Source organism: Leguminivora glycinivorella, chromosome 15, assembly GCF_023078275.1.
Source record: "Leguminivora glycinivorella isolate SPB_JAAS2020 chromosome 15, LegGlyc_1.1, whole genome shotgun sequence".
NCBI lineage: Eukaryota > Metazoa > Arthropoda > Insecta > Lepidoptera > Tortricidae > Leguminivora > Leguminivora glycinivorella.
In genome coordinates, this window is record NC_062985.1 from 19550191 (window position 1) to 19566425 (window position 16235).

Here is a 16235-nt window from a genome sequence, read left to right on the forward strand (position 1 = left end):
ATTAAGTGACAATTTCTTTGAAAATCTACATCACATCGAAGTAATTTTTGTACTTAATTAATCTGCAACGTTTACAAATTGCTGTTATGCCTTAGTGAATATAAATTGCTATTTTTTATTTTTGGCTATTTTTTGAAAACGAGCCTTCACCGGTATAATTATTACCACTTTTGGACATTTTCTCATATTTTGTTAGACCAAGTAGAAAAAGTCCTATAATGTGACATATATTTGTAAACTACTCGCAAAGCCCTTTAATTTGATACCACACACGGTATGATCAAGCGCTCGGTTGCGATTTCACTGTTTTTCACACGAAAGCCCTCTTAAAGTGAACGTCATAATTTCATCGAATTTTTCGTTGAGTCACAAGCAAGTCACGAATTACAATAAGCAAAAATCAACCTTGTAGGAGTATAAACTTCTCGGTTCATGAATCTGAATTCGTAGTAGTACTTAGTGAGTTTTGCTTGTCATTATAATACTTGACAAGGGTGTCTGCAAGGCTGTCAAAATCGTTGCAAACTTACCTTGGACTGACTTTATTTGCTCTTTATAAACAATATTTTTATCCGTTTTTCTAACCTTCGGAATTTTTTACAAATGATAAATGCCAGTTTTCTAAATACAAACTTAGGTTCTAAATTAATAGAAGCGAGATAGAAGTATTAAAATTGTATATTTTGTACATAAAATCGTTTACATCCGCAGAATCTTTTTTAAATGAACTTCCTAATATTCATATTAATTTAATACTAGGTATGGAAAACTATAATTCATTTTATAAAAATGGAAATCATGCTTTCACTTGCTTGCTTGGTTGCTTGCTTGCTTGTTTGTTGAAAATCACATTCGCTTGCGGCTCTGCTTTGCTCTGTAACGAGAGAAGTGTTAGTTAGGTAGGTCACTGAATAGATTATAATAGATTGAACAAAACTCTGTGCAGAGGGCGCCTCTAGGGCAAATGAAACCATTGCGTAAACGCGTTTTCACATTATCCGATCCGATTTCCGATGTAGGAACGATATCCTGTTTAAGCCGCCATATGTGATTCGGATCGGATAATGTGAAAACGCACTAAGGGGCGCTCACGTACAACTTTTTTCGCCGCAACTATTTTGTCTCTCACATCCCGTCTATGAGCTAGTATAAAATTGGCTCGACGAGATTCGGAAAATCTGTATACTCTTGGGTCGACGCTTTCGTTTTTCACGTTCATAAATTTGTCCCATTCTGCTTTCGTCAGCCATTCTTTATTCGTCACGATCGTTGATGGTCTTTCTCAACTACAGTCGTTTTCGTTGTTCATCTTTATCTTAATTCGTCTCGTTCTGCACTCGTCATAATCTTCTTTGGGCATGTTCGCTGTTAAATCTATGTTTTTCGTGTTTTTTCGTAGTTTTGGTCGGTTCCAACTTCGAATATGATCAAATACGAAATGACGAAAAACGATTGAGTCGAAATAAGAAAATGGCCAACAACTCATTATGGTCAACGACGATAATGACTGCAGACTAAATTGACGAATGAAGAATGGCTGACGAAAGCAGAATCGTACAAATTTAGAAACGTGACGAAAAACGAACGAGACGACCCAAGAGTATACCGTAAAATCGCAGGTCACTACGGCCGTAAAGGACTGATATGATGATGATGAAGACTTCTAGTGTTTGAATGAAATTATATTTTATAGTTCAGAGGTAACACTATCGCCGCATTTTCAGGCCCCTATTTGAGAACCTCTGGATAAGACCAGAACAAAAGTATACACAGGTTAAACGAACGAAACCTTTATGAAAGCGTTCCCCTAAAAACCGGTTTAAAAATAGCGGTTTTTCGAGCGAAAACGAAATTTAAAGGTTTTGCCGCAAGTACATGATAACGGTTTGAAAATTTAACCGGTATCCGAGCCCTGAGTGGGATGAAGATACATACCGTTTCATTCCCTGGTACAGTCCTGTGTAGTACCCGCTCATGTACCAGCTCATCAGCATGGAAGAGACCGCTTGTTCCTCCGGGTCGGGGCGTTCTGTTGGGATTGAAATCGGTGGAGGGGGCAGCGGCATGTCTAGGGAACCAAGCTGCAAGAGAAAAAATAATCATAATTGAGACTACAGGCTCTGATCCCACTAAAATACTTTTTTTGATGAATACTTTTGCATGTTAAATTGTATCTTGTTATTTAATGCATGTTAATTATAGGACAGGATATCCAATATGTCGACGAATACATCTATTTGGGCCAGATAGCATCCTTCGAAAACAGGCAGTGCAAAGAAATCGATCGACGCATCGAGAACGCCTGGAAGAGCTTCTGGTCCATGAAGACGCTAATGAAGGGCAACCTTCCACTGACACTAAAGCGCAAACTCGTCGACATGTGTATCCTGCCTATCCTAACATACGGCGCCCAAACTTGGTCATTGACGGAAGCCCAAAAGTCCCGACTCAAGATTTGCCAGCGAGCAATGGAGCGCAGCATACTCGGAGTCCGCAGAACCGATCGGGTTAGGAACACCGAACTGCGCTCCAAAACTGGTATTGTAGATGTGGGTGTTAAGTCTGCAAGGCTCAAGTGGGATTGGGCAGGACATGTCTGCCGAATGCATCCAGATCGGTGGGCCAAATTGGCTACCGACTGGACACCACAGATTAGCCGGGGCAGAGGTAGGCCAAAGAAAAGATGGCGGGATGACCTCGACGCATTTTGCGGCGACTGGCCGGAGCAGGCGGCAAATCGGGATGAGTGGCGGAAGAAAGGGGAGGCCTTTGCCCAGCAGTGGGACACAATTATAGGCTAGGAAAATATATATATATATATATATATATAAGATGTAATGTTTTGAAAAGACCGACGAGTTTCTTGCTGGTCCTATAGTGGATACCCCCCTCCCAACTGAGGAGGGACTGAAATCTTCTCGAGGCTGAGGCGTAGGGTTAGAGCCGACGTAGCTTTATTTGACGTTCATATGCGCATTGTAATATGCCTACTTTAAAAATAAATATTTCATTTTCATTTTCATTTCATTTTTCATTTTCAAAAGCGAGTAAGCGACGAGCTTTCGGTGATAGAAATGAACAAAACACAGTCGCTCCCGTATAAATGAATTATTCAAAGCTTAGGCGGAGCGTTAGCGGAGCGAAATGATAGCGGTGCGCCGGACGAACGCTGGCGTTGCGCCCAGCGGACGCCGGCGGAAACTAACGAGCGGAATGCGCGCGGATTACGAGCGGAACACCAGCGTTCGTCCGGCGCACCGCTAACGCTACGCTATCAAAACGCTTTATGTGTGGCGGTGGCCTTATTCTGTTATATTACAGGAGAAAATACGACTACAAAAAAATAAATTGAAATATACATATATCATACACGAAACAAAAAACGACAAAGCCCATTGGTGGCCGAGCCGGGCATTGAACCTGGGTCTTCAGCTTACGCGGCTAATGTCATTACCATTAGACCACCCGCCCGCCGTGGTACCCGACGAAATTTCTCTAGTGTATGTTATCTCTGATAAGGCTAGGCGCCCTAGTTGTATAGATGGCAGCGCCATCTCTCTCGCTATACCGTAATCCTCTAAACTAAAGGATTCATATAGGAGGTGCAAGCACAAAATAAATTGCTCGCCCTAAAAGTTGGTCAAAAAGGCACCTAGTCAATTTGATTTGTTCCCTTGTTGACTATAAAATAATTGGATTATTGCACCCCTATTTTTTTTCAAAAACTTGAAAATAACCAGGGCGGTTCAGTTCGTGATTCTTTCGCTGAGCTACAAGTACAGTCAACCAATTGGAACCCTAGGCCGCTGTAGAACTATGTCATAGTGACGTTATAACTCAGATTGCAAGAAATCTCTTACTACTTGTCATTTTGACATGGTTGTAGAGTGGCCTAGGGTTCCAATTGGTTGACTGTACATGCCGTCGGTGACGACCTTCGCGCAGCGTAATAAAACTCAATATCGGCTGCTCGCGTGCGTCCGTTTATTAATGTAGGTAAGAATTACGAAAGGCGGCATTTTGTAAACATCAAAGCAGTGAGCCTTCTGTACTTGTACTATTATACATACTTACATACAATCACGCCTGTATCCCATAAAGGGGTAGGCAGAGCACATGAAACTACTAAAGCTTCAGGGCCACTCTTGGCAAATAAGGGGTTAAAAGAAAACGAAACTGTGGCATTGCAGTGACAGGTTGCCAGCCTCTCGCCTGCACCACAATTTAACCCATACCCCAAAGTCGCCTTCTACGACACCCACGGGAAGAAAGGGGGTGGTGAAATTCTTAACCCGTCACCACACTGGCAACACACACACAGACACAGGTACTATTATATACATACATACATACAATCACGCCTGTATCCCATAAAGGGGTAGGCAGAGCACATGAAACTACTAAAGCTTCAGTGCCACTCTTGGCAAATAAGGGGTTGAAAGAAAACGAAACTGTGGCATTGCAGTGACAGGTTGCCAGCCTCTCGCCTACGCCACAATTTAACCCATATCCCACAGTCGCCTTCTTCGACACCCACGGGAAGAAGGGGGTGGTGAAATTCTTAACCCGTCACTACACAGGTAACTATTATATATTCTGTGAAATAACTTACATTTGCCATCATACTCCGCATTTGAATATTCGGCATACTAGGCATTGAGAACGGCATTTCAGGCATCTCGAAATTTGGCTTTTGATTCTTCTTCTTCTTGGGCGATTTCTGTTTTCTTTCATAAGAGTATTCTGAAACAGGGAAATTTTAGTTTTAACACGTTCGACAGCAAGAACTCGCCTGGCGGGCACTCGTGAACTTTACTCAGATGCTGGAGAACCCGCTGGGCGGGTTTTCGCACTACAAGCCTAGTGCGCCATTTTTTGTCTGGTAGCAAATGTTTTTTTTTTATGAAATAGGCAGCAAGTTTGAAAGTTTAAACCCTTGCAATGCTCAAGGTTCTGCATTTCGAACCACTTGCCACGCTCTTTGTTCAATATTGGTATCTTTCACTAGAGTGGTGTATCAAAATTAGCAGTGCAGCTAAACAACAACTTTGCCCCTTGTAAAGAAAGGTGAGTGTGTTTAGTAAAATGTCTCACTTTGTCGGTTCCTATGAAGTTGCCTTGTCAGTTTATTCATATAAAAAGACAAGCAAACCTCGTCTTTATGGTAAGCAACAAAGTAGTTTATTTTACTAAACAAACTCACAAATAATTGTTATGTGCATTACCTGTACTACCAGGGCTCAGGACTCTATCGCTCCCACACTCTCTCCACTCCAAGTTTGGCTCCGTCTGGTTCTCTTTCTTACTCGTAGTTCTGTCACTCTCGCACTCTGTATAATCTTCCTTCTCAAGCGCTGCTTCTTCGATTTGCTTTTGACGAGCATTCTTCCCAAGGCTCGGGGTTAGACTGTCTAGAGGCACCATTTCGCAATTTTCATATCCTGTAATGATGAAAATTCATAACGTAGTAAAATATTATAATACACTGCAATGTGGTGGTTGAAATTACGTATGTTAAAAATAGTAGATTACGATACAAGTGCTTAAAAAAGGAAGTTCGAAACGAGTGGCGATAAATCGCCACGAGTTACGAATTTCCTTTTCGCACGTGAGTCGTACGACGTTTTTCAGTACAGGTGACTCTCTGAAGTTTCAACCTGGCATATAATGAACCACTTCTCACACTAGTGCGTAAAAAAAACACAATCTGTACTGAAAAAGAGATTTAAAGACTTGAGTTTACAATAATGTGAAAATATTTAACTATGTCAAATTTAAAGAAAAACAATAAACCTAATGTATTTATTGCTGTCTGAGTACCCATAATACAAGCCTTCTTGACATTACTGTAAGACTCAGTCAATCGGTGTAAGAATGTCCTATAATATACTCTGTCAAACAAGTCTGTCAGTAAATAAGAACCAAGAAAACTATAGGTATCCTTTTCTCCAACACCCTAAAGAAAAGGATGCATACAGTTTTCTTTGTTCTTATTTACTGACAGTCTTGTTTCACAGAGTATATGTATTTATTTTCTCACCTAAGAATCTAACTACACAGTGCTGCTGATCTTCCACTATTCGGAGTATAAAAGCCTCATATTCGAGCCCGTCTTCTTCATACACTGCTCTGCATGCCATGCCAGCTTTCCATTCCTTCGTTTTCGATGAGCTAGCCACCGGTTGTTTAATTTTCGAAGGCTTTTTGGATGGCTTTTGGTCTGTAAAAAATAAGATTGTTTGTTGAGAATTTTCAGAACATACACAAATTGTGTGAGAAACATAAAGCTCCGTTTTCACTTATTGTTCTGGACAGTTCTGAGCAAGCATTTGTTTGTCCTTGCACCAAGAAAGGTATGGAACCTTTTTACCTGTACACAAACAAATGGATGCTCGCTCAGAACTGTTCAGAACACTAAGTGAAAATATTAAGATTATCATGTTTTACTTAACCCTTTAATCGGTAGCGGAAAATACTTACCATAATTTATATCTTACATAAAACATAAATGCATGTCTATAATAAGAATTACAGTACAAAATTGAATGACTAGAAACAAACTTCAAATGGTTAAAGGGTTAGTTAGAAAAAAGTGGGTAGCTTGTTTTTCTTAAATAAAACTAGCTACCTCAACAAATTTGTCAACAAATGGAGTAGGAGGTTACCCAAGCTGCCCAAAGCCAGAGTCAATTATTCAAGCAAGCAGAGAGTAACAGGATTTAAAGAAGAACCTCAACAAATTTCAATCTAGCTATTCAGTAGAAACTTACCATTGCGGTTATCTAGTTTAGTATTTGTAGACATAGCCACTCGTTTCGCGACCTCAGCCTTAGCTATTTTCATTGCTGTATCGTATGCAGAGTTGAGCGAAGTGTCATCCCAGTCGTTTCCTTCCACCCCATCATATTGGTCGGATTGAGACTGAAAAGCAAAAGTAAATTAGGAAAAATGTGATAATAAAATGAACCTTCCAAGAGAAACGTTTTAAGTCACTCACGGTTTTCCGTGCACCTCTCTCGAAGAGAATTTTGTTTGCTGACATATTACTGAGAAATGAAAAGGATTATTTTTTTTACAGTTTTGTTTTAAAAAAGGTTTTTTTTAATAATATTTTCAACACGCTCAATAAGAAGCGGTTTTATATTTTTTTTGTTTTGGCTGACATTGACACAATTGACAGCATGACAGCTGGCTTGAAGTTTTCCGAGACGTTCAAATACCTCCCGCAGATCTAAAATCTATCGGTACTTGGGCTCTACGCACACTCTGAAATTAGGATTTGCGTAATAGTAGTTGCAGTTCTTTCTTTTTAGATGTTAAAGAAGAAGATACCAGACCAATAAGTCCACGACAACCAAGGCCACGTATTTTGTGGAGCCTCAATATTTTTATCACAAGAGCATAAAAAAATAATTGTTCAATAAAAAATGCGACATTACTTTTATTACTTCAATTCTTATATTTTTTCTACACATTATTTATGGTTTTAAACTAGGTACTTACAATTTTAATCGATTTCGATTTTTATGTCTTATGGCCGCTGTACACACATGGCCAACAGTTCCACCAACCCCCTTGGCCATGTGTGTAGAGGGCTACTTGGCCGTAAGTTGGCAGTTGGCGCTTGCGCTTGCCGGCCAACCGATTCGTGTCGGTTTTTTGTCCACACATCAAAGGATCTTGGCGCCAATTGCCAACTGCGTTTACACGTTGGCGCTTCATTCAGTTGGTCGTCAGCCGTCAGAGAGGACGGTAGTGAAATATTTACGAAAATAATAAGTTTATCTATGTCAATAATAGTGTAGATTTTAGGAAATAAAATAACCTTGCAAATGTTTAATGTATTTCCTAAAAAAGATAAATGTTCTTATCGTAATATTAAAAAAATTGTTAATATATCAAATAATTAAATTTTACTACGGGGTTATTATTTTTTAATCAAATTTTTCTGTCAATGTCTATGATCTAGAATTTCCTAGACTTTTCCATTCCACGTCCATCTTTCATGAAGAGCCAATGCCAAGTGATTGGTTCGCCAATGTGTAAACAGCGGCTCTTATCTTGGCCAAGGGGTTTCACAAAGGGCTGGTGGAACCGTTGGCCATGTGTGTACAGGGGCCATTATATCATTTTTGTTAAAGAACTAAACGCGCACAACGCACAACATACGTCAACATTGTCAACAACGAAAATGGCAGCGACTTGGCGTCTTGTGTAAAATTAGACATTCTTCCGTTCTGTTATTTCTGCTGATAATAAGACATAATCCGTATTTGTAGCTTTATTTATCTCCAGGAAACATTACGCGGTAATAATGTAACAAATTTTCTGCATCGTAAGGAACTCTACTATATTATTTCAATTCACAATCATGTTTTGTCTTGAGAGAGTTCTAATATTTTATAACTCTATCATACCGCGAAGTACAAAGTATTCGTACATGTTTTGATTATTTTTGATAAAAATATAGTGTTTAACATGATGGAAGACGTGAAAGTTTGCCGAATATGCCTTGCAATGGGAGTAAAGATGTACAACTTACATACATACCCATTATATGGCTACTTTGAATCAGTTATTGGGATCAATGTAAGTACAAGTTTTAGACTATAAACTAGAATTTTCATGTGTTTCCACAATTATGAATTATTGTCTTCCCCAATTTTTTCAATTTCTATCATATTAGTAAAAGAAAGATTTTTTTTTATTATTAAATCAAATTAAAATAAATCTTTCATAATTAATATTCTAGTCTAGCTTTATTTAATTTAATGTATTATGACTGCAATGAAAATCAATATACCTTATGTTATATTGAAAAAAAAAAAAAAAAAACAGATTTTTCTCCATTGTAAGATGTAAGTCATATCATATAACAATAAATATTTTTTTTACAGCCTCTAAGCATGATGGAACTACCTCCATACGGTTGTTATGAATGCACTGCACTGATGAAGAAGCTTTATCATTTCAAGGAGAAATGTCTGCTCGGTCAGGCCGAGCTGTACACTATGTTGCAGGCAACTGGCAAGGTATTTTATGCTAAATTTTTAGTATTAAGTATAATATAGTAGGAAATATATGGACAGTACCTAGTCACAGTATAATAAAGAGTACTATTGTACAGTATGGCCACTTCCTCTCCCCGCTGAAAGCGCCGCCCACCCCCTCTCGGTTACCTCACAGTTACCGCATGTCAAAAACGCGGACAGTTAACCTGTCATATCTCACTCATACAAGCATGGTACGCGTTCACCTACACGAGCTTACAATGTGTGCTAGGAACGCGCCTCTTTCATATATTTGATCGCCAGTGTCCGAGATGTGACCTAGTCTAGCCATAAGTTCTGTTACAAATGAAAATAAACATATTTTTAAAATAATGTAATTTATTTACCACAAGTAAATGTTTATTTATAGGTAAGTTAATAAGGTTTCTAAACAATATATTTTTTATTCAAAATGCCCGCCTTTAGCTATAATACATGCCCTCAAACGATCCGGCCACTCGTCTATAGATGTACGCACTGTCTCCATTGGAAAATTTGCCACTGCTACCTTCAAAGATTTTTTTAGAGAATCGATATTGGTATGGTATCTGCTCTAAACGCCATACCAATATCGATTCTCTAAAAAAAATCTTTGAAGGTAGCAGTGGCAAATTTTCCAATGGAGCAGAAAGCAGTGGTAACAGAACTTATGGCTAGACTAGGTAGTTGTGTTTAAACATAATTTCTATGTAATAAGTCATAAAGAAAGATATAAAGTTAATGAATTGACTGACGTCACTCCTCAGTATTTCATAGTACATACATACAATCACGCCTGTATCCCATAAAGGGGTAGGCAGAGCACATGAAACTACTAAAGCTTTAGTGCCACTCTTGGCAAATAAGGGGTTAAAAGAAAACGAAACTGTGGCATATTTCATAGTAATTCTTTATTATCAAATCGTTTTGACAGTTCTTAAAAAGAAGCTGATTTGCCTAGTAGGAAACTAGCCTATTGTTGTCCCTAAATCTTTTTTTTATTTCATTCAAATTGCAACTGTCTGTCATAATGTTATTGTTCTAATATTCTCTTTCTTCAGAGACAAAGATCTGTCAGAAGGGATTTGAATAGTGATTTCTTAAAATATCAAATTTGTATTATTTCTTTCAGATAACTGCAGAAGCCTTAAACAGCATAGACCGCCAACAACTTAAATTAATCACCAACTTAACTATCAGCCATGAGAACAATATAATAAGCTACGAACATAACGAAGACATTAAAGTCAAAACAGAATCTCTAAAACCAGCTGATGATTTCCTAGTTGAAATAGATGCTATTAAGCAAGAAGACTATGATGACTTTTTAATGACTAATATGTCGAGTGATGATGAACCTCTTTCTTTACAAAAGAGTCTAAAAGTAAAAAAGAAGTCTGTAAAGAAAAAAGAAAAGAGGGGAAGGAAGAAAAAAGAAAAAGTTGAAGAGTGCAATGGAGAGTTACAAGATATGGAGGTAATAAATAAATTGAAAAAAAATTGGTTGTCTGTAAAGTCGATTTACGGACGGTAGTTTAACGTGATAACGTCAAACATTACAGTAGTATAGACAGGGGCGGTCAGAGTATAGCGAAAGGGGCCCGATTCTGGGACTTTTTTCACGTTTTTTTATTTATTTATTAAAAATACACAAAAGTTAACAGTATTTCACCAAAGCACTTATGTGGTAATATAATTATGTACATGTTAAATTGACATAAATAAAAGCAAACACACTTAAAAGTTAAACTATGGTTATTACATTAATCACCTAAGGAGTGTAGAGTCTATGAACCTTAAGGGTTTTCTGTAAAACACACCAACACTATCAGCAAATATGTCAATATCGTCTGTCTCCAACATGATGCGGTTAAGAGCAGCTCGGGCTCGAGCGGTGCGCCGGCCGCCGCGAACAGGCGCCGCCGCCGCCGCGCCGGCACCGCGCCCGGCATGCCAACAACCACATTCGCTCTTGGCACTTGCAGCCCCATTCTCTCAAGCACGGATGCGTCATCTACTCTATGGTGAAACAGTTGGCGGTAATGCATAATATGCAGCAGTTTCCGTCTGGTTTCTAGAGTTTGAAGACCAACCATTCCTGTTACGAATAGAGATGGATACATAATTATATGGGTAATATCCGTACAGTCGTTTGTAAATGTGCCTACAGAACTTCCTCTGCACTCTTTCTAGCATAGTGTTTTGTTCTTATTAGAAAGAATGCATTAAAATAAGCATCTTTTATAAATTAAAGTTTTTTTTTAAACCTACTAATTTAGGAGTAAGAGTTGTGCAAAGTTGCAAAATTTTTCCGTAGCATTACTAAGGCGCCAGAGACAGAAAGCGATATCGACGGAGCCCCGCTTATTACAGAAACTGCACAGAATAGGAGCCTTCGGCCGTTTGAAGATACCTAACGAACCTAACCTATACCTATATAAAAGTCGTCATTTTGTATCCTAGACCGTTTGCGAGACCCGCGTTAATTTTATTAAAGTGCTAGTGCCATTTACTAATCTTAGAACCCTAATATCTCAGTAAATATTAATGGAGAAGAAAAAGTTTATATAACAAAACATCCTTATTTAAACGTGTTCTATATGATTTATCAATATTAACATAGGTTATATTGGTAAAAAAAATCATCGTAAATTTATTAAGTCTCTGGCGCCTTAGTAAATACTATGGGAAAATTCGCAACTTCGTACTGCTCTAACTCCTAAATCAGTTTTTTCAAACAACTTCATTCTATAAAAGATGCTTATTTTAATGCAATCTTTCATGTTTTTAAATTACAAACACTCAAGAATAATAAACACGGGCGCGCCATCTGTCGCAGCTGTGGTGCTTTACTCAGGCCACACGCTACAACCATACCGAGCGCATCGATCAGCCGCTTAGTTCCTACGCGCGCCAATAGATGGCGCTTTCGCTATATTGGGAAACGGGACAATGACGTCATCTTTTTCGTGCATGCTGCCCGTAGTATAACGAGTTATTAGACGTTATCACGTCAAAAATTCTTCATTATAATACATATAAGGATGTGGATACTGGAATTTCATACGAGTCACTATAATATGTTGCATAACTAAAGCCTCAAAAAAATCTGACCCTATCTTATTTTTAGGGCCATAACAGTGTATCATATTTTTGCAGTCTTCAAGAGTAACATAATTATTATTGCTTGTCACCTGTGACTACATTGACCTGCCTGTTATTATCTCGCTAATAATGTTATCAGTTATTTAAGCAGAAAAAAATGCTACACAAAATATAATGCCATTATAAAAGTACTTTTTATCAAAAGATATAATTGTAAACTTACTTAAAATATAAATGTAATCACTAACAAAAAGGTAAATTAGAACTAGAGAAAAAAAAAACTAACAATTACTAACAAATAGCAAAGATTTCATTGTACATAATAACAGGAAATAAAAGGCTTTTTATTTTATTATTATTATTTATAAAAGTACTTATCTACTCCAGGAAGCAACTGACATTCCAATGACCCTCGAGCCGGAAGCCCCAGAGGCCACAGACCTTTCAGAAGTCCAAGACACTTCAGAAGTCCAAGACACTTCAGAGCTCCCAGAGGCCCCGAAAAAGAAGCGAGGCCGGCCGCGCCTGACCGAGGCCAAAGAAGCGAAGCCAAAGTCGCGCCGGACTCGCAATACTGGGGGAGTCGGGGTCGATGATATAGACTTGGAAGAGTATGTCACTGTTGTCAAGTTGACTGTAAGTATTTTTTTAGGTCTATTTTCCCTTATATTCCTTAGGCGCCTGGACTTCGATAAAGACGTGAGGCCAACAAAGAAGTAAAGCCTAAGTCTCGCAATACTGGCTACTGTGGGGGTCGATGATATCGATTTGGAAGAGTATGTCACGGTTGTCAAGTTGACTCTCATAGCTTAGCCTAGGCTTGGAAAAAGAAGCGAGGCCGGCCGCGCCTGTCCGCCGCCAAAGAAGCGAAGCCAAAATCCCGTCTGACTCTCCCAAGCAACCCAAGCAAGAAGGCCAAGAAAGAAGCGAAGCTTTAAGTCCAAGCAGAAGATATGATCTAGTTTGTAGAGCCATGCCATTAGAATGTGTAACATATATTGCTGTCATGTTGTGTTGTGCCCATCATGAAGTAGGTAATATACACGGTGCTCGTGAGCATTGCGAGAGATTTTAACCACGCATTTCTGAGGTTAAAGGAAATATTTTTTTTAATGTACACATGAGGAAATTTTGCCAAATTTTTTTTTTACTGATTTCGAATGTATTTTCACATAAAAAGTAAATGTTTATTCATAAAATAGCACTTCAAATGAATTTTGACGTTTTTTTTTCTAAAAACCTCATTTTTTAAAGCTTTTTTTCGTACTTTTGGACATCTATCAATGAGGATAGTGAGACTAATTCTCCATAATGGCATCAGCATCGTTAAAAAAGCCTTTTATAATAATAAGAAAATATTTTTTCAATTGGTCATAACTCTGAAACTAGGCGAAATCTAGAAAAGTGTATATGACATTTTAGTCTTAAAATGGGTCCAGGAATATGCTCTTAAAGTCTCTCGCAATGCTCACGAGCACCGTGTATTAGTGCAAGTCACTGTACAGATTACTATAATTTCATTATTTGTTTTGTTATGGCTTCTTTATTGAAATAATTTACTTTGTTTTCAGCCGGAAGAGCAACTGGCTGAGATAACCAAACGCCAGCAGTCTTCGAACTACCTGAATGCTCCGTTCCAGTGCAATCTGTGCTATAAAGGCTTTATAGACGCACTGGCTTGGAAACACCATGTTGGAAAGCATGATCCGGTAAGACAGATAGACAGACAGACAAGTGTGTCATATAGAGAAGTGTGCACTGGCCTTCACATTTGGTTTTTTAAACAATGATGATTTTTATTAATAGTTCATAGGTTTACCGTTAATCGTGGGTAGCAAGTAGCAAAAGTATCATCTGGCAAACACACCTGTAACATAAGACTTATATTGACCAGGATATAAACCGTGATTACCTTTTTGATCTGTCTACGCAACTTTGACATCCACCCGCCGTCTTCAGTTTCCCGTGATCATGATGCATGCAACTGCGTCGAAATATCATGACCTCAATAAAAATCAAAAAGGTAATCACGGTTATATCCTGGTCAGTAATGTCTTATGAAACTAACCGTGAATCATTCAAATTACACCTGTGACAATGAGTACCTAAAAAGGCCTATTTCTTTCTGTCATTCATCGGATGTAGTGCGTAAGTGCCTACCAAATAAATAAATATTGGGGACACCTTACACAGATCAACTTAGCCCCAAACTAAGCAAAGCTTGTACTATGAGTGCTAAGCGACGATATACATACTTAAATAGATAAATACCTACTTAAATACATAGAAAACATCCATGACTCAGGAACAAATATCTGTGCTCGTCACACAAATACATGCCCTTACCGGGATTCGAACCCAGGACCGCGGCTTAGCAGGCAGGGTCACTTACCGACCAAGCCAGATCGTCAAATAAATGGTCACTGCGGCTATGATGGATCTTATTTTCACGAATTCGGATCGGAAGTTCGAATCTGTTGTAACTCTCTTGCAAAGAAGTAGATTAATAAAAATAATAAATTATATGGGCCATTTTTCCAAAATTGTCCACCCCACTTTTTTTGGATTTGGAAATTTTTATGTGGTTTTCACTCAGAATCGCAAGCTCTTTCAATCCTTATAGGAGAAAAAAAGTGTCCCAAGGTTTTTCCCCATTCCGTTAGGTACCATTTTTTTCATACATTTTGTATGGCGGTAACGGAATTGAAGATTTGAAGAATGTGTGGAAATCTTGGGACATTTTTTTTCTCCTATAAGGGGACAGGTTTTTGAATGTCGAACGCATGAATTCGCCGTTCGAAAGTCGTAGCGTTTCGTCGTTTTCCACATACTTTCGAACGGCAAATTCATGCGTTCGAGATCCAAGAATCGGTCCCCATCAGGATCGATATACCCCGCGATTCTGAATATGAATCGCGTATAAAACACCCATGTTACAAAAAAAGTGGGGTGGACAACTTTGAAAAATGGCCCATATTTCTTTTTCCCATAGAAGCGCTGGTGGCCTAGCGGTAAGAGCGTGCAACTTTTGATCCGGAGGTCGCGGGTTCGAACCCGGCTCGTACGAATGAGTTTTTCTGAACTTATGTACGAAATGTCATTTGATATTTGCCAGTCGCTTTTCGGTGAAGGAAAACATCGTGAGGAAACCGGACTAATTCCAATAAGGCCTAGTTACCCTTCGGGTTGGAAGGTCAGATGGCAGTTGAAACGTTGGAGGTCAGTTTAATATGTAGTTATACGCGATTAAGTCCCGATTTTAAAAATAATGAGATGGCAGTTGCTTTCGTAAAAACTAGTGCCTACACCAAATCTTGGGATTAGTTGTCAAAGCGGACCCCAGGTTCCCATGAGCCGTGGCAAATGCCGGGATAACGCAAGGATGATGATGATTTATTTTTCCCATAGAGCGCTGGCGAAGTGGAGTGCAACATCTGCAAGTTCCGTTTCCGGTCCCGTCGAGCCCTGCAGAAGCACGCCGCTAACCACGAGAAGAAATACGCCTGTAGATCCTGCCCTTACGTCTCTAAAACAACGTCAGTATTACATGCGCGGATCCAGGGTGGGGGGGGGGGGGGGGGGGGGTCATGGGGGTCATGACCCCCCTGGAGCCTAGGTTGGCCATACAAATAGACCACGTGACCCCCCCCTGGGGCCTGGGCCTTTACCACGTGACCCCCCCCCCTGGGCACGATGCTGGCTCCGCGCTTGCAGTATTATTTCTTATCTTACCCTACAGAATATAATCTAACCACAAAATTAAAATTTTGAAAAAAACCCCAAAGTAGACCGATTTACATGAAACATGGCTAAGAACACTCCCGACTAACTCGGCTTTTAGACAAAAAAAACTAAATCTAAATAGGTTCATCCGTTCGGGAGCTACGATGCCACAGATAGACACACACACAGACAGACAGACAAACAGAGCTCAACGAGGGTGCGGTGTGCTGACGACGGGAGGACCTACGGAACAAATTAGTACTTTCTATTGTCCTTTGAGTCGTCGGCGACCCGAACCCTCCTTGGAACTTGTACACTCCTTTTTACTGTGTATTTAACACAGCAAAAGGGAATGTACAAGTTTCAAATGGGGTGGCA

General features: G+C 39.2%; 2 protein-coding genes across 2 annotated transcripts in view; one reads left to right on the plus strand and one right to left on the minus strand.

Annotated features, from left to right (window-relative positions):
* Window positions 1-660: 660 nt before the first annotated feature.
* Window positions 661-7143, minus strand: LOC125234013 (survival motor neuron protein). The gene is made up of 7 exons (XM_048140194.1): window positions 6998-7143; window positions 6771-6921; window positions 6041-6220; window positions 5226-5441; window positions 4613-4743; window positions 1936-2081; window positions 661-874 (listed from the first exon to the last, which is right to left on the minus strand). Exons 1-7 carry the CDS (start codon window positions 7040-7042, stop codon window positions 847-849), a joined length of 897 nt encoding a protein of 298 aa, XP_047996151.1. The 5' UTR covers window positions 7043-7143; the 3' UTR covers window positions 661-846.
* Window positions 7144-8200: 1057 nt separating this feature from the next.
* Window positions 8201-16235, plus strand: part of LOC125233980 (zinc finger protein 700-like) — a 31499-nt gene continuing 23464 nt past the window's right edge. Inside the window, exons 1-6 of the mRNA XM_048140160.1 lie at window positions 8201-8589; window positions 8898-9032; window positions 10162-10506; window positions 12522-12770; window positions 13706-13843; window positions 15543-15670. Coding sequence (XP_047996117.1) covers window positions 8479-8589; window positions 8898-9032; window positions 10162-10506; window positions 12522-12770; window positions 13706-13843; window positions 15543-15670 — 1106 coding nt within the window. The 5' untranslated portion in view covers window positions 8201-8478. The remainder of the gene's footprint in view (window positions 8590-8897; window positions 9033-10161; window positions 10507-12521; window positions 12771-13705; window positions 13844-15542; window positions 15671-16235) is intronic.